Source organism: Ammospiza caudacuta, chromosome 1 (genome assembly GCF_027887145.1).
Source record: "Ammospiza caudacuta isolate bAmmCau1 chromosome 1, bAmmCau1.pri, whole genome shotgun sequence".
Taxonomy (NCBI): domain Eukaryota; kingdom Metazoa; phylum Chordata; class Aves; order Passeriformes; family Passerellidae; genus Ammospiza; species Ammospiza caudacuta.
The window spans coordinates 20260211-20279126 of NC_080593.1; the positions used below are offsets into that span (position 1 = coordinate 20260211).

Consider the following 18916-nt stretch of genomic DNA (forward strand, 5'->3'; position numbering starts at 1 on the left):
TTTAGTTGACTAGATAATACAGAAAGAAATGGGTTCATTCTAATTTTGACACTTCCCTGGCTCAGATATGACCATAGATATTTGCCATGGTGTTATGGGATCCAAAATCTGAGGTCAAGCACATATTTAACAAGTGTAGTTGTGTATTTGTGATAATACCTTAAAAATATATATTAGTGACGATGCAAATGACTTTTTTTCCTACGTTTTTTGAAGTTCATTGAGTTTTGTCCTTCAGCAGTTTGTGTAAACATTCAGTGACTGCTATCATGTCTTTGTGTAACTCTGTTATGAATATTTAAATTTAAGGTCCGTTCTGAGCTCAGCTTTGGTGACATTTTTGTCTGAGCTATAGGACCTTCAAATGCAAAGTATGAAGGCACAGAGCTTGCAGCAAGAACAAGAGCAGATAACTGAGTGCTTTGGCCAAAACAAACCAGGACATGCACTAACAAAGGAGATTTGTTTCCTTAAATCTAATTATTTAACATTATCTAAAATTAAAGTATGAATAGTCACTATGGGAAACTGTAGAGGTTCCTGAAAATGACCTCAGGCTCTGGAGGAGTGGGACCCAGTGGATCTCAGAGCTGAGCTAACTCACCTTTGCAAATTGCAGCCAGACCAAATGCCTCTCTCCAGACAGATATCAAATTATCTTGCCCGACTCATATAAAAAACAACTAAGATTCAATTTTCCTACATTAAAATTATTGTACAATGGTAATTCATATTTTTCTATTGTAATACATCTTGTTCATTAAAAATGACACCCTGATTAGAGATTTTAGAACTCCCCTGCTGCCTGTGGAGACATGAGACATTTCATGAAGACAATTATCCCTTACTTGTGAACTAACACCATACCAGTTCTGTTTCCAAGCGTGTGGTCCCCGGGAGGCCTGAGGCTTTGAGGCGAGCTGACCCCGAGCACCCAGCGAAAATTGTCAGCCAGGGAATTTCGCCAGCCACATCTGCCATTCTCAAAGGTGCAGGAAGTTCCACATTCACTCTCGTCTGTATTATCCCCACAGTTGTCTTCAAAATCACAGCTTTGTTCTGCTCTGTAACACTTGCCATTCTGGCACTGCCTATGGCCATGTGAGCAGGAGCCTGAAAAGAGAAGAATGAGGGTGTCCTGGTGAATCACAGCGCCGTGCATCCCAGCAGGGTTACTGGAAGGTTACATTTCAGAGAGCTTAATATTTAGGAGGAGGAGGGTGGTCCAGAGCAGTTTTATTAAAAGCCTTTGGTTCCCCTGAAGTACCAATCCATTATCAGTTTATTTCTTTTGTATTTTGTCAAGTGATTGCCTAAATAAATGACTGTTTCCCTTGTAAAGCCTCAGAGGGCAAGCTCCAGCCAGGCATTCCATCACTAACAAAGTTTTCTAGTCTGACTTAATTGCTGGCATTCTCCTTTCATGTGGTGCTGGATTGAATCATTTTATCTTAGCTGCAAAATTGAGCCTACTTAGGAGCCCTAATTTGGAAGAAGAAACTTTTCTATTAACTACAGAGGTTTGCCTTTTAATGGATTTTTTTTTATGAGTTCAGAAGGTTGATTGTGTCCTTTTTGTGCAGTCTTCCTGCCATTATTGAGGGATAATTCTACTATTGTACAGCCTAAAGATTGTAGGACTCAGACACAGGATCTATTTCCAAGTTTCATGTTTTCATTTTAGATCAATTTCTGCAGGACTCTGAATAAAACGTAGCAACTTTAGTACATTCTGTAATCAAGACGTGAAACACAACATTCTGAAACTGACCCCTTCCCATTTACTTTGTACATTCTGCTGTGCCAGAAATAAATGAACAAGAATAATTTTACTTTAAAATAGGAGTATGAATATATGAGCTCAACAGAAAAAATTAGAATATGTATATATCTAAAAGTTGCAGAACTAGGGAGAATCTGATTTACTTGATACTGAAAATCACAGGGTGCTAAAAACTTGTTTCCATTACCACTGTATTAATTTAAAGGAGCTAACATTGACATAAGGCTGGATTTTATCAAGAGGTCTGAAAAACAGATTTATTACTAGAAAGAGGATAAGATATGGGGTATTCAGTTGTCATGTTGGCAACCTCCATCCCACAGCATTTGTTTCAGCCAGACTCTAAATTACAAATACTTCAAACTGAAAAAATGTTGTTAGAACCTTTGTTTTCGTTAAAGTGAAAACAAGTCACTTGATTTCTAGATATCAGCTAAAGAAAACAAGCATTAACCTCTCCTCTTCAAGTTAAAATCCTCCTAATGCAATTCTTATTAAAATAAATTTTAAATACAAACACATATTGGAATATGATAGCAATATCTAGCAAGATTTGCAGGGAAATTATTAAATTTAAATTCCTGATTTCTTAGCAACATAAAAATATGTATCAAGTTAGCAATAATATCAGGCGAAGATCTCCAAATCTGGAGACAAGAAAAATGGGTGATCTCTAATCAGAAGAAAAAGACTTGTTTGAAATTCAAAGCTAAAAGTTTACAAAAGCATCAGTGAGAATTTTATTAGTACGCAATTTCTGAAAATGGTCCTGGTCAAAAGAATGGTGCAATAGCATCAATGAATCAGTCAGTGACCATCAGAAACTCTTATCAATCTTCTTCAGAATTTCAGTCATCTCTGTTGTGTGAGTGACAGAGATTTATTATAAAATTGCTGCCTAATTTAAATGGCATTTGTTTTTAAGAGCTAGTTATTATAATCCTACCTTTCTTTTAAGTGATTGCAGTAAGAATTTAGCAAAACATTTATTCTGTCAACAAACTAGGAATTTAAATTTCAGGATGCAATTCATGCCTTAAAGTATTTTCCCTTGCAGTTCAATGATCAATAATTTCAATAACTATTGAATTTTGAGGTCCCTTTGTAGCATTGTTTTCAATTTCAGGTTAAAAAAAAAAAAAAAAGCAGAGTTGAAAAGTGGAAGTCTTTGTTTCCTGAGGAAAAACAAAAAAATCCGTCCTGAATCCTGGCATGAATGAAACTTTCCAAGCATGTGTAATGAGTGATATTACACTGCCCGAGTCTGTAACGTGACTTGCTTCTGGATGTCCTTCCATAGTATAGCTTCTCTTTAAATGTCATTTCTAAGGCTTTAAAACTGTAGGGAAAAAAAAAAAACTTCACCAAACAAACAAACAACCTTCCCTCCTCCCAAAAAAAAAAAAAAAAACAAACTACAGGAAAAAGAATTTTTTAGAGCTGTCTTTCTTTCTTCCCTACTTTTTCTTAATGTTAGTTGTTCAAACAGTCTGTTCTATAGATTCCTGTGGGTATGAGAGAGGTATTTAATTGAGAGAAATTTCTCCTTAGCAAGGATCAGTAAATATTTCCTCCAATCAGTGTTTCTTGAAGATTATTTGTGGGTAGATTTTTGTCCTATGTGGTAGCTGCATAGACACAACTAGGCTGCAGTAGGGCCTTAGGGGCTGTTAGAGCCCCTTTCAGATAAATATCTTTCACCTTATAGTTATATGTATCCTTCAGATAAATAATCTTTGAATTGAGGAGGATTTATACAACAGAGGAAAACAGCTGCACCAGTTAATAATCCCCTTGTTCATGTACCCTGAGCAAAATCAACAGGTAAAACATTTATATTTTTAAACATGTTTTAGGAGAAGGATTAATCTCCTTATTTTATAAGGGTGTTTTTCTTAAATGTATTTTGGAAAAAAAATTAAATTTACCTGCCAATATCAAGAGAGAAAATAAATTTTTCTTGAGGACAACCTGTCTTATTATTGAAAACTGAGGCAAAGAGGGTCTCAAATACTCAGCCTTTTCTTCATTTTTTTTCTCATATTACCCCCTGCATCCAATAAGGGAGGGAGGTTTTCCTTGCCACTCCTTTTGCTATTAATGTATTTATAAAAATATTTTTACTATCCTTTCCAGAAGTGGCCAGATTGTGTTCTAATTAGGATTATAATAAAGTTGTTAAACTTAATAAGTTGTTAACCTTCTTAAACTTATTATATTTAATAGCATCAGCATCAGCATTGATATTTTCCAAACCAAAACCAAATCAAATGAATGATATAGTTTATAATTACTGGAATAATCCATCAATAAGTGTGAAAATCCAGAGCTGCTTCAAAATATTTTCAGAAGATTTTATTTACATTGACATGGCTAGAAGCATACCTTCTTCTAAATCAAAGCTAGAGTTCCTGTAGAACCAGAGTCTGGTATAGAGGCCAGAGTAATTAATCAGCAGACTGAGTGTGACATCCCAGGGAGAGGAGCTTTCTGGATAATTTAGATCTCTGAGTTTTTCTCTGTAAAAAATACTCCATTATCCTTCTTGCTCTGAGTTGACATTACTGTATGACTGAAATCTATGTGTCCTTAAAAAAATTATTTGTTAACAAGAACATCTTTCCTCTGCTATCTCACTACTATAGCCCAAGGACACAGGGAAAAGTGCTTTCATCACTGTTGATGATGCATAATAATACTGACTTGTCAATGCAGGTATGTGAAAAATGCATCTCATTTCAAAAGCAAAGCTTTAGAAATTAAAATAATTTTGAAAGACTTTTAGATGTTGGGGTGTCAGGAAAAAAAGATTTAAAAAGTATTAGTGTATCCGCTTTTTTTTTTTTTTTTAAGGAAAAAGGCTTTATTTTCTCAAATTGAGTGCAAACATTTGGTTTTGTAAACATTGCAAGTACTTTGACATATTGATTTGCATTCTGAACAACTGAAAGTTAGAAAAACAACAGCTTGAGTTCATTTACACAAGGGAATTTTAGAAGAAACTGTTAATTGTCAAAGTTACTGCCACAACAAAGAGCAGACGAAAGCTCCAACAACCAAAACTTTCTCAATCGATTTCTTATCTTTACCATTCCCACACACAAACACAAGAGAAATCTTTTGCAGTAATTACCAAAAAGAACCAAAAACATAAACAGCAAGGCAGGATATTGCTGTTCGATACAATAGTCCATGACAGAGCACTGAAGAAACTTCTTTGTTTTGTTTGTTGGAAATTTGTTATTAGAAAAGTATTGATTTTTATCAGTCACTCAATACTCTTTAAGACACATTCAATCTGTGACACATTCAATGGGTCATAACCTGGTGCTTTGCTTTATTTAAGATTACCAGAAATTCTTACCTGAAGGCAAGAGAGGCTACTCAGTGCCTCTTCATACTGAGTTTACTGCATATACCATAAGCAGGGCAATGCTAAAAACAATTATAAAGATCAAAAGATTCCATTTCAATTGCTTAGATGCATGTGAATGTGCATTCACAAGAAATGAAAAGAACAGATTTTGATTAGAGAAGAAGGCACAAGGTCTTTTTAACTCCCCCACTCTTACAGTGCTGGCAAACCAATATCTTCAGTAACAGAAATGGTGGATACTTTCCATGTTGCCTGAGTAATTCTACACCTATATATTCTGCAAAACATGCTAGTTGGGCAACTTAAAAAGAAAATTTCAGTTACTTTCTTCAGGTTTTAAATCCTCATACTGGAGAATAAGAGACCTAGGCCTGGATTCATGAAAGATACATTGCAATAGCATACACTGGTTTGCCACTTGCCAGCAAAGTGAAACCAGAGATACAGTACATGTTAATATTGTCATTCCAGTGCTAATCAGGTGCTCTATGTCTCCAACATAAAGAAAAGGACAAACCAGGAAAATTGTTGTAACAGGACACACACTTAATGAGAACTGTGACACATCAGTTCTTTTATACAGTCTTCCCTCTCCAAAGCCATGTTGAAATTTGTAACCTATCTTCTTGAGGATGGACTTAGAAATGCTAAGAGAAAAAGAATTTACATCTAGTTTTTAAGCAAAGCTTTTCCAAAACCACTAACATTCATCATATAATATTCATCATATTCATAACATCTACTACAGTGAGAAAGACTAAATTCCAACTAAAGCAAAAAGCTTAACTCACACTCCTGAGTTTACTCTTAGCAAAAATCCAACATAAAATTATATTGAACAAAATTTTGGATTGCCATGTTCTGGCTCCAATAAATGAAATCTAAACCTATTTACTGCTTGAATTCCTTAGTAAAGGCACAGAAAAATAAACATTCCTTGGGTATCAGATCCACAATCTTAAAAATATGTCAAAAATTTGCTTCATGCCCTTTAGAAGTACAACTTTAAGCTCATGTGAAATGCTATACAGCTATAGACTGACAGTTTGCCTGAAGCAGATCAACGTAACACTGCTTTTATGAGAGCCTGGACTGCTGCATAACATCTCTACCTCAGAGACCGAAATATTCAGTTGTGATCTCTGGTTTAATGGTCCAACTGCTATCTGATTGTTTGGAGGGTGGAAGAAGGCATGGCATCTGCATTTCCCGGTGCTGAGAGCTGGTCAGTGGTTTCACTGGCTCCATTTCTGATGGGAGAAAAGTCTGGAGATTGAATCTAAAGTATGGCTTGAAGTAAAGCAGAAACCCACAAATCAGAACAGTTTGAGCATGAGAAATGAGTTTTACAAACTCTGGATAGCTGAGGTATGTTAGAAGGAATTTCTACAAGGAGATCAATGAAAAGTTGGTTAAACAGTGAACTAAAAGCATTTTATGATGTTATAGCTGAATCTGAAGTGGGGGAGATCTTCACTGGCTGCACTGGAAGATGTGACTGTTTCATATTCTCCACCATACCCCAAGCTGTTGACCAAAGCCTACAGTGGGAGGTGAAGCTGCAGTGCAGTGATAAATCACCTTTGTACAACTTGCCAGCGCTGCTCAGTAAATGTGACAGGTGGAAAGCACTTCCCTCAAATCCTGCTCAAAGCCTGACCAACCAGCTCTAATTTAGATTCACAGTCCCGACTCTGAGACCAGAGGACACTGTCCTGGCCACATTCAACCTTGGTGAGAGAGGATAGTGGGCATGGAGTCCCAGAACCTGAGAAACACTGCTTCCAGACCTGAAAGTATGAACAAAACTATGTTGAGAAACCTTTCTATAGCAAATAAAGTAATATAAAACACATAGAATATGCAGTAAGAAGTCTTTCTATTATATGTCCACAAGACCTCAGACGTTTTCCAGAAAAAGGCATTTTCATCAACATGTTAGTCACTATGAGGTGGTTCAGTCACATCCTTAATTTGGCATACAACTGTTCAATATTCAAAGGGAAAGATAACAAAAAATACATCTATTATCAGCTGGGGTTCTCTACTATTTATGAATGTCAACCTCTTCCCTTAAATCAATAGTAATATTCAATAATACAAATGTAAACTACAAAGGAAACTGTTCTGGAGAATTCTCACTTTGTACAGATGGGATTAAAGCGAGAAACAGCTGAAAGAAACATAATTTTCTCAGAATTTCTATAGAAAATTAGAACATTTAAACACAGCTATATTAAAACTTTTCAGACATATGTGAGAAAAGGGTCAGGTGTAGGAGAAACGAAAACTGCCCAAAACTGATTAAATTGAATGCCATGACCCCTATGAATCCTCATCTGTCATTACTCAGGAATAAATTTCAGGATTACTGTATTTACCACCTTCATCTGAAGAGTATGTGATGATTAAAAGATTTCATTGATGTCTTGAACAGCCTTCTGCACACATTTAAGCCTCCACTGAAGAGGTCAACAGGAAAATGAAAAATGCCTTATGCTTGATGGAGGAGAAAGATATCAACAAACTCTTTAATCACACAGTATCTCATAGAAATGTAGCTTCAATTATTTTGAGCTTTTCCCTTCCTTTGAGTTACATGTTTGTTCTCAGACACTGAAAGAAAAAGACTAAAATTTTACCTATAAAGTCAGCAAAAGTGCTGTGAGGTGAGGTTCTGAAAGCAACTCTTGGCACTGTTATGCCAAAATATTGTTACACTGTCTCCTAGTGCCATTAAGGAATTCTGTTCCTTATCTTTTTTCCAGTAAGGATGAACAATTAAGACAAAATTATTTTCTTATTCTTGTCATTTAATGTTAATCCAATCCATTACAGTAATTTATTCCTGAAAGCATGAATAACTTTATTAACTGCGCCTCCATTCAGCACATGTTCACGTTTACCAGCACACTTTGAGGTAAGCAAGTAGTAGCACATCTGCTTAGCAAGTGACTGAACATGGAAAGAACAGAACAGCCCATGGTTAGAAAAAAAGCCCTGATGAAATTGCTTGATGCCACTCCACAGGATTTCCACAGAGCTTACCATGTAAGTTCTGCCATTCAGCTTTCCTCTGCTTGGAAAGGAAGCTAAGGGAAATACAGACAAAAGTACCAACAGTCCTGAAACCCAGAGAACAACACTACCTAAACCCCTCATATTTACCTGGCCCAAACCTTTATCTCTAAGTCCCACTGAAGCTGAGTATTTTCTTACACAATCTTCTTTTGAAGCTTTGACAAATTCCTTGATCTACTGCTTGCCATCAGAGCCGATCTCATGAGCAGAGTGGATATTGTTGACAAGAGAACTGCCAAAGCCTCAGCTCTGGACCTGAGGAGAGCTGACCTCAGGCTGCTCAGGGAATTAGTTATTAGGGTTTCCTGAGAAACTGTTTTTGCAAGTGCTGGGGCCCATCAGTGCTGGTCACTTTTTAAACATCATCTCCTAATAATGGCACAGAAGCAGGCAATTCCCAAATGTCAGGACTCAAGCAGGTGAAGCAGAAAGCCATTTTGGTCGGACAGGAATCTTCCCTTGGAAAAAAGGGCAAAAAGAAGTAGTATGGCCAGCAGCAGCAAAGGCAGGTGACGTGGGAAAAGTACAGAGATGCAGCTTTCTACTGTAGGGAAAAAAAATGTGGCAAAGGCTCAGCTGAGCAGAGCTGTGGATGGACAATAAAAAGAGCTTCTTCAAACATATTAATGGCAATTGACCCACCACAGGACAAGGATGGGCTCCTCACAAACAGGGACAGGGACAAGGCAGAGGTGTTTAACACATTCATTGCCTCTGTCTTCAACATGGATGATGGACCAAAGGCTGATCTGATTTTAAGCAAAAAATTATTGTGGTCCTTCCACAGGCAAGAATTCTTAACAAGTTTTGACAGTTAACAGTTTTATACATCTTATTTGTGTATTAGCTTTGCTTATTCTAACACTAAACAGCATCCAGGCACATCTTGGGATAGTATGGTACCTTGTGAAAGCTAAAATAGCATTTTACTTGGAAGTCATATTCTGTTGAAAAATTTGAGAACAAAATAAAAAAAAATCAGAGAATGAAAATGAATCTGTGCAGTGAGTTGCATAAAATCTTTAATGATGTAAATAATGAAGTATAAACTGAACTTTCAAATTAAGTTTACAGACATCTTGTTCAAAATAATGTTTTTCTTTATCTACAGTTCATCATATTGAAAATGTAAATTCCTAACTAGTAATGTAAAATACAGTCCAAAGTGATTATTGATAAGCATGTACTTAAAAAATATTTGAGTTAGATCTTGTTTCCTACAGTTAGAGAAGGACAATAGATAACCACACTGGTCTTCAGTCTTAACCACATATAGAAATTTTGTTCCAGCATGTCTAGAAAATTCAAATGCCCATCAAAGGTGTACTGCATGAAGATAAAATAGGACTAGATTCGGTGAAATATAAAATTTTTTTCAGATTGCTTTTGCTGCTGCAAGCCTTAATAGTAGAAACATCCTATTTCTATATCCTATTTCTAAGACTCCTCTGTACTGCTACATCATTTCTCTACTTTTAGATATGTGAGAAAAAGAAAAGTCATTACAGACAAGTAAGAGCAACTTTAAATCTAATTCTTGGAATGCAGAGCAGAATTGGAGATTTCATGCTCGCAGCTCACCCAAGGGAAGGCCAGCTCTGAATCTGGAATATGTAACACAGAGAGAAATGTCTCATAATGAGAGCTAATTATGACAGTAGCACTGGTGGTCCTGAGAAAGCTCAGATTTTACTTAGTTCTCCCAGTAGAGAGAAAATGAAGGAGAAGGGCTCTTCAAGAGGGTTCGCCTTAATAAATACAGTACCAGAAATTCCTCTAACAAGTTTTGGAGCAATTTGGTTACAAAAGCTATTCCCAAGGCCCAGCTAGTCATTGCCAAAAGGAATTACCAGCTCATGCTATGAATGTAGATATAAATACCTGCCCTCACCTGCTGCTCAGAGACTCTCATCAAACTGCCAGCCCTGAAATTCTTTTCTCCTGACCTTATACGTATTTGGATGCCTGTTCTGGGACACCTTTCTCAGAAAAAGTCCGTGGAGACCCAAGAGCTAAAGAAAGTTTTGAAGATGTTAAACAGTTTTGTGAAACAGAAAAACAAGGGCTGACAATGCCCTACCTCCAAGGACCTTAGATGACATTAATCATGTTCTGAGATGACATTAATCACATTCTGTCTGCCAGTTTCTCGAGTTGTAATCAGTTATGGGCCCAATTCAGGCTGTCCTCACATCTGACTAGTGATCCAAAGAATTTGTGGGCTTTAATGTCACTGTCTGAGAATAACTAGGGAAAAAGTTTTGGGTTTTTGACATAAAATTATAATAAAGTATGGGAAATGTCTTCAAATTATCTGTACTTTACTGTAAGTTCAAATGCCATAGTTGGTTAGGGACTGAAATGTATCGTAAATCCCCATAGAATAGTGGAAAAAACATTTTTAACTCCCTTAAAATTGCAACTCATTCTAAATTTTTGTCATTATTTTCCAAATTAGACCAGTAAAAATATATGATATTTTCTTTTTTAGTTTAGCAAATGTGGACATTGCTTTCAAACCATTATACAATATGGTAAGTTTAGAGCTCAAAATAAAAGGAGATAGAGTCCAAGATACAAGAAAAAGAATCAGAAGAAACTGTGGAATTAAAAAGGTGGTGCAAGATATTTCCAGTTAAATTGATAAAGTACAGTGATAAAGTACAATCTGTGTAAAGTTACACACATTTGGAATTTAGTGGGAGAAAGCTCAATAGAATTAGAAAATACGATACCAAAATCTGGGCTATATATTTTCTCCTTGACAGTCAATAAAAAGGATAATTTTTATAATAACAGGTGGACAATTTATGTAGAAATTTAATTCAAGTAACCTGTAGTCATGACTAATTCATGTTCAAATATAGTAGCTTTATAGCAAGCTCCTAAACCAATCTACATATTCTACAGTATTTCCACCATTTTTCTGAAAAATATGGAAGGAATTGTATACTGTACCAGAAATGAGAGAGAAAAAATTAAACATGCAGATTTCCTGGTTTTAAAATACCATAATGATAAACCTTTTGTATTATTGTATAATGAAAACGAAAATTGCCTCCCTTGTGGAACTTCATTCTAGATATATCTGAGAATATGTTCAGGTACCAATGAATAAAAGAAACTTCACAATCTCCTGTATGTAATTAAGGTAACTACAAAGTCAGATTCAATCTCTGAAAGAAATTTTGAGTCCTCTTTACAGGCTTGTTTTTGTTTGGGGTTTTTTGTTGAGGGTCCTTGTTTAGTTGGTTGGTTGGTTTTTGTTAATCTTTTGTTGCTGTTTCGGGGCTAATTGTTTATTTTTGTTTAATATCAGGTTTGTTTTTATTTCTTTCTCTTTTCAGAACTGGTTTTAAAATGCTTTAGAAATACTACTTTATTCATTTCACATCCTGTTCTCTCAGTCAATTGTCAATGCTGGCTGTTTTAAATGAAGCAATAAATGCTTTGTTATTTGATTAGTTCTGCATAAAGAGATTTTTTCCTCTTTTCAGTAGATCACATTATGCACTGAAGCATAAAATTTTATTATTCTTGTAATTATATATAAGTTACAAAAACTGCTAAAGTTATTTCTATTTATGTGTCTGTAAACTTTTATAGATAAAATTATAACAGTGAAAGAGTGATATAAGCAATATCGTTTGGCCTTTAGAGTATACTATAGAGTTTTGAGCTATATTTCAAATAAAAATATTTTTGTCAAATCTGATTTCCTGATTATTGTATTACTTTGTATATCTTTATTTTAATTATGTTGCTGACCAAAATCTATGTATTTTAAATGTTTTTTGTTAAGGAAAAATTTGTACTAAAATGATTTAAAAATCAGTATGGAACAACAGAAAAGAAAAAACAAAACCCATGAACTAAAACAAAAAAATCCCAAAGAAAGAACAAAGAAACATCAAGACTGTAATCTTTATTGTTTACTTTTAGAAGACAAGGGAAGTGCATGAGTTATGAGTTAAGAAAATTTTCCAGTGATTTGAAGGTATTCAGGGTGTATAAGCTAGGGATAACTATGAATAAGTTTTTTGAGAAAATGAACGTGCTTAATGGGACTGTACCCAGTGCTAGTTTATGAACTAAAAAACCTTTCTGACATCAGCTGCCATTGCAGGACATCCTTATAATCTTGGAACATCCAACCCCCACAGGTGCATCAGTTATTTTATATAACTGTAATGGAGATAAACAGTCACAATTTAGCAAATTAATTGAACCTTGAGTGACTGGCAATGAAATGTCATGTTATTCAGCTACAGAGAATAACACAGTCCATCTTTCACAGGTTCTGGAATCGTACCACTACCACTCCTAAAGAGTGACACAGCACAGTACAGAAACAGTTCCAGGAATATAAAAGCCCAATGTTCAAAAAAGACAAAACAATCAATGTTTTAGGATTCATCAGGAAAGAGAGAAAAAAGAACCATTTTGTTACAGTATCATTCCACTGGTCACTTATTTCCTAAATGCTCTGCACAGACCTGATTTTACAGGACCAAAAGAGTATAGTGGATTTTTTTAAAGTCAGAGAAAGGAAAACAGAAGGAATAGTTTCCATGTAAGAAATAAGTTGAAACTCCTTCAGTGTATGATGTTGCTTAGGAATGATTGCATAGAGAACAATATGGAGTAGGTGTGTTTGGCTGTTCACATTTTCAGTAAAAAGAGGGTAAAAACAGTCACTTTCTTTGCAAGTGACAGAACTGCACAACTTGCTGCAAAAAATGAGAAGGGGGCTATACTTGTGAATGTGCTTCTAGGGAAACTAGGCTCTATACAGAAGGCAAATACATTAAGGTTTGCTACATATCCAAAACCACATTTGGTTCGTAAGGTCTCCTAAAAAGGAAATATTAGGGACATTAAGAGGAAGCATCACATATGTTCATCCTCTCACTGACAGCAGTAGAGAGGATATCAAGTGAAATGGACCTTGATGTGATCCTCTGTTAATATTCCTATGTTCTCAAAGTTCTCAAAGACATATTCCACACTTTGGTGAATTGCTTTTAATTTGCTGAAAATAACTGTCTGTCTCTTCTACAAAACTGAAGTCAGCAGATACCAGTTCCCTAGTCTCTGGAATAACTTCTCTTTATTGTAGCCTGCTAATCTGATCAGGCAGCCCTTGGCAGCTGTTGTATTCCCAGGTGAATGGAAGGAGACATGAGCAGAAACTCTGATGGAGGGATCTGCAATTTTTATAGTCAGTAACAACACTGCAGGAGGGAAAGGATAGAAAGAAGATAGGAAAAACAAGTTTAGAGATCATGGGAATTACTGTCAAATCCATGCTGTCTCTTTTGTAAACAACTGTAAGTATAAAATATTATTCATGGATAATTATTCCACCATTAACCTCCATGGCTGCAGTGAGACAGCCTAACTCACCATGGTATTTACCACAGGCTGCAGGGGAATCTCCTGCTCCTTCTTCCCTTACCTTGGTGCCACCAAAGGCACCTTCTCCTGCATATTCTCACTCCTCTCTCTGGCTGCAAATGCTCCTGTGCAGCAACTTTTCCCTTTCTTTAAACTGTTGTCACAGGGATGCTGCCACCATCACTGGTGGGCTCAGCCCTGGCCTGCAGGGCATCCACCCCGGAGCCAGCTGGAATTGGTTCTGTCTGACACGAGAGAAACTTCTGGCACCTTCTCACAAAGTCACCCCTGCAGCTCCCTGCCACCAAAACCTTGCCAGACAAACCAAACACAGAAACAACTGCAACTTTCAAAGGTACAGCATGGCCAGGGTCTCTTCTTGGGCTGATGTGGATACAGGCAGCCTTTTACACAAGGCAGAACCTAACTCAGAAATCTTACCACACTGCAGAGACACAGCAACAAGCACAAATAACATTGCTCAAACAAAATTGTCTTTGCATTTTCCTCCACACAGTACCATTGTGACACAGAGCAAAAATTTGATGTTCATACAATGGAAATTTGATAAGGGCCAGACTAAAATGATGTTTATTGTTTCTCAGGCCCAGCAATTTAAGCGGCTCTCAGTGGCTTTGCAGTTCAGCATTGTTGTTGCTAAGCAGCATATTGAGAACAATCTACAGTATCCTGTAGTTTATAGGAAATTACAATGCAAGCTTTCAAAATTATTTTTCTATAAGTCCAGTGTTTTCTTCCTGCCTTTAAACATTACTGCATGTTTGGCTGAAATAAACAGCCACCTTAGAATATATATTTTTGTTAATGTGTAGAATTTCAAGGTGTTTCTACAGAATCAGGGGAACATTCTTCTGAAAGGTGAGTCGGTGTCACAGATGGGAACATTTAGTGGTTCTGTTCAATTTCATTTTTACACTGCATTCATTGCCCTATGACTCCATGCACAGAAATAACAAGCAAAGACTCCTTAGTATACTTGTCTCACACAGTGATATGGCTCAATAAGACTCAGAAGAATCTCCTTTGATATGGGCATTACAAATATTATCTAAAACAAATAAAACATTGAAAAGTAATTGTATTAGAGTAGATCTCAAAAACTATGCGTTTATCTCTTAAAGAAAAAATATTTTTATTTTCTTAGCAAATATGTTTCCTAGCTGAAGACAAGAAGGAGACAGATCTTTGCTACATGATCTTCTTTATCCTCAGAAACTTCCAAAAAATTGATCAGTGGATAGAAGTGTTTTACTTTTGGTTAAACTTTCAATTGTTTCTACATATAACCAGACAAGTCTAGGGCAGCTGATTTTTGCAGCTGATCACCATGGCTATTTTAGCTAGTTCTGTTTTAAAAAGTTGCACTACAGAGCACTTTTCACAACATCCAACATGCATTTTGCCACAGTTCAGAACATCTCTATGGGCAGAAGCAGACCCACTTACAAGCAGTGATGCAAACAGATACCACTGCTAAGTAGCAGCTGTAAGTTGAAGCCCTCAGTGGGTGATGTAAATTCTTATCCTGAACAAGTAAAATGTGTCAATATAAAAAATATGGTTTGTTGTAAGGATGAATTTAAACCATTGCCCTAAAGTGTTGTGAACCTCTGAAGTTCACAAAGTACATCTTATATGAGCTACACAAGAAATCAGTCTCTGGAGGCTCTTTCCTGAGATTTTAGTATCTTTTTTATTATAAAACATAAAAGTCTTTTGGAACATCCTTTACCATCAAAGCCAAAGCTTTTAAAGCTTCTAACATTGCCACAGGGACGTGCATCTCCCATTAAGAGGATAGAGTCTGAATACAACAAAAATAAAGAATCAGAAAGCTCGGCTAGTGTTCCTCCTGGGGTTACGTTCATATAAAGCTGAACTTCAAAATACAAATCTCATTTGCAATAAATTTCCATGACTGGCTTGGCAGAAGTAGGAAGCCAATAGTACTAGAACTGGCACCTTATCAGAGAGATGTCTGGAAAATTTTGCCCATATCTTTCCAGTTTATCTTGTGCTCAAAATTCAGTGCAATTTCTTGGGTTTGGTGTAGGCTCATCAGTGTTATTTCCCAAAGCCTGAGCAGTGCTTAATGACATCCTAAAGGAGAAGGCTATTCATTAGCAGCAGTAACAAAGCAAAGTTGCTCACATAAATTAATGACCCATTCTCATAGTAGTCCTTGATACTGGGAAATATTAACTTTGTTTTATTGATCAGAAAGACAGAGACGTGAGATAAAATGACTTTCTGCAGCCATGCAGGAAATTTGTAGTAGACCTAGGAACAAAATGCATCTCCTAAATTCCACTTCAGGGGGTTACATTTCAGTAGCTCTGTGATCAATGTGGAAGGAGGAAAAAGATTAGTCCTGTTCTGTCAAAAAGAGCCTCTCCTTCATCATTTGTGTCCAAGCAAATACTGCTAACTTACAGCAGCAGTGCTTTCATGAGTAGCTCTTACCTTGGGGTTATTGGGATCCATCCCCATCCAAACTGTATCATTTCTGGTAAATGTTTTCTGAGTTTTATTTCCCTAGTGCAGTAAGTGAGGATGGTGCAAATAATTGCACTGATGTTGGCACCATACCACACAGGCAGAAGATGTTTATGGTGTCTAACCAGTACTAGTAGCAATTCCTACTAGCCAAAATCCATTTAAGCCTGCTGGCCTTATTGCAAACTGTCCCACTCTGTTCTTCATTCTACAACAACTCTATTTTACAACTTTTGATAAATAAATCCTACTGAATTAAGCAGGATATTGGCTAAGTGTACACAGCTGGACAAGAAGCTTTGCAGATTCACAACAGTTAACTCAAATACCCAAACAACTATTTCATAAAATGATTTTATTAGAATTTCATGGGCTGCCTAAAAGTGTTAAAATTTCTGAATTTATTTAACAAGATATTTATACTATTTCTCTTTTGAAGGAGAGACAAAGAAATGAAAATAATGCTGCTATTCCTTCTTTCCAAGCACATATAGACTGTCCATAGCTGGAACATACCTGTTGGAGGTACCTTTGTAGGTTCAGCTGGTAAAAATTCCTGGGACAGTAAGCACTCCCTGGAAAATGTGAGGTCATCAAGTGCTATGCCATCTTTGGGACCTTCTCCAGCTATCCCTTCAAAGACAACTTGAAAATCTTCATCTCCATCTCCAGACAGGGTCAGTGCCTTGCGCTGCCAGAAATTTCCCTGGTTTCCAGTAAGATTAAGGAGAATTTTTTCATGTTTCAATGTAGTTCTCTGGTAGATAATCAACGATCCAATGTGAGCTCCAAACATATGATAATAGAAAATTATCTGTAGGCAAAAACAAGAGCATAAAGTATGCAATAGGTGACTTCAGTCAAATTCTGCTATTGTATTGACTCTAATTCTTAAACTGAGCATTACTAATAGCATTCAGAGAAGTCATAAATTTTACTGATTGAAAAATAATTTAATCAAAAGGCAACAGAACAACTTATTATTTACAATTTTTTAACTATTCCATAAGCCAAATTTCAAAACCAGCATTAAAATATTCAGCAGCAGATCTTGCATCCCTTTGTGACTCTTGCATTTAAATGTAAAAGAACTAAAATATTTTTAAGGAAACAGAGGAATGTATTAGTGTCATTTACAATATAGGAAGCAACTTCCATTTACTGAACAATTTTCTGGTTAAAAATATGTTTATGTAGGCTATAGAATGTGCAATTAGAAAATAATCCACTCTATAGTGGAAGCAAAATTTTACATGGACATATGCAAAAATAACCCCAAAGAAACCTAAAATATATAAGAGGAGGTACTTGGATTACAAAACAGTTATTTATCTATTTTTAGTAAAAATGTGGGAATTTTTAAATACAAAAGACCAAATACATACATAAAAAGATCATTGTGAAAATTCATCACATATAACTGCACTCTCAATTCTTTACAATTCAGTCTTGGATTTCTATTAATTTTGAAGGTGCAGCTTTGTTTCTGAAAGTCTTGTATATAGACAAAATAATTTTATTCATTCATGTCCCTTTATAGTTACTGCTCTTTATTTGTTTTCTATCATAAAACTCGTCCAGTTGATGTAAATGTTCATTTTCAATGATTTGAAAATGAGTATCATTTGTTCGTTTTTCAATGACTTGAAGTGGTCTAAGATGCCATACTAAATCTGTGGTAATATGATGAAGGATTTTTTCTCAAATAACCCATAGGAAGGAGTAAAATATTTCAGGTGACTCTCTGATCTCATGAGATGAGGTTTCAGATCTTGACATATTTTTTTCCATTCATACAATTTCCTATACCAATCATTGCACTTCCTTTGGTATTTGTCTATGTGTACATTTCAGAACTGCTCAAAACTTGCGAAAAGTAAAATATCATAAATATGACTGCTTCTGGCCGCATGATCAATGTCAAGAGATTGGTCTGCTCAACCTGTGTACACGTTTGCTTTTGTAAATAATTTTCTATGTGATAAAAACAACAGTTTCCCATAGTTATATTTCAAGCACTTAATTGCATTTAATGTGTGATATGTAACAGTACAGATGTCAACATGTCATTCTCAGTTATTCTGCATTTCTTGACGTATGTTTTATGCTTCATAAAAAGAAGTCAAAAAGTGGACAAGTTACTTTTAGAGCATAAAGCCAGGTAATGCAGAGAAAGAGATACTCATAAATACGATGCTAGAAGCAAAAGGTCGAGATCTCCATGTTTGTGCAAGCAGAATATTTTTAGTATATGTATTTTAGGCAATAGAAAAATTAACATGTTTCCAGTTTTGAAGATAATTTTATAATGACTAGGTTAAATTCTGCTACTGAATATCATAATTATTCAAGTTTTCTTTTGAATCATAAATCAAGTCCTTTATGTTTAATACTAACTGATCTTAAGTCAGGAAAAATAAAGAATTTACATACTTTTCAGAGAGAAGTGTTTCAGTAAAATGAACTGGTTAGAAATCTCAAACATAAGCAGAACTCTTTCCAAGTTACAGATAAACTGCTCAAGAATATTCCTCAGGAATAGTATGAGGTAAATGAAACTAGAGGCTCATGACTGGGCATTTTGCCCAGCGAGGTCACCTGCATAGCCAAGAAAATGTTTAGGACTATTTTAGTCTAAGATCGCCTTCATTTGATGAGCATAGGTCTGTGATCACACAAACAGTTAATTTCATAAGCTTTTTTAAAAAATGGCCTCATAAAAATATCCTCTTGAGAGGCCTACTTATTAGATGTATAAAGGT

The 18916-nt window shown here is 35.7% G+C and overlaps 1 protein-coding gene across 1 annotated transcript in view; it reads right to left on the reverse strand.

Moving 5' to 3' along the window:
• The window catches only part of MALRD1 (MAM and LDL receptor class A domain containing 1), a 229880-nt gene that overhangs the window by 111970 nt on the left and 98994 nt on the right, over positions 1–18916 (reverse strand). Inside the window, exons 26-27 of the mRNA XM_058825112.1 lie at positions 16671–16968; positions 868–1113 (exon numbers count right to left, since the gene is read on the reverse strand). Coding sequence (XP_058681095.1) covers positions 868–1113; positions 16671–16968 — 544 coding nt within the window. The remainder of the gene's footprint in view (positions 1–867; positions 1114–16670; positions 16969–18916) is intronic.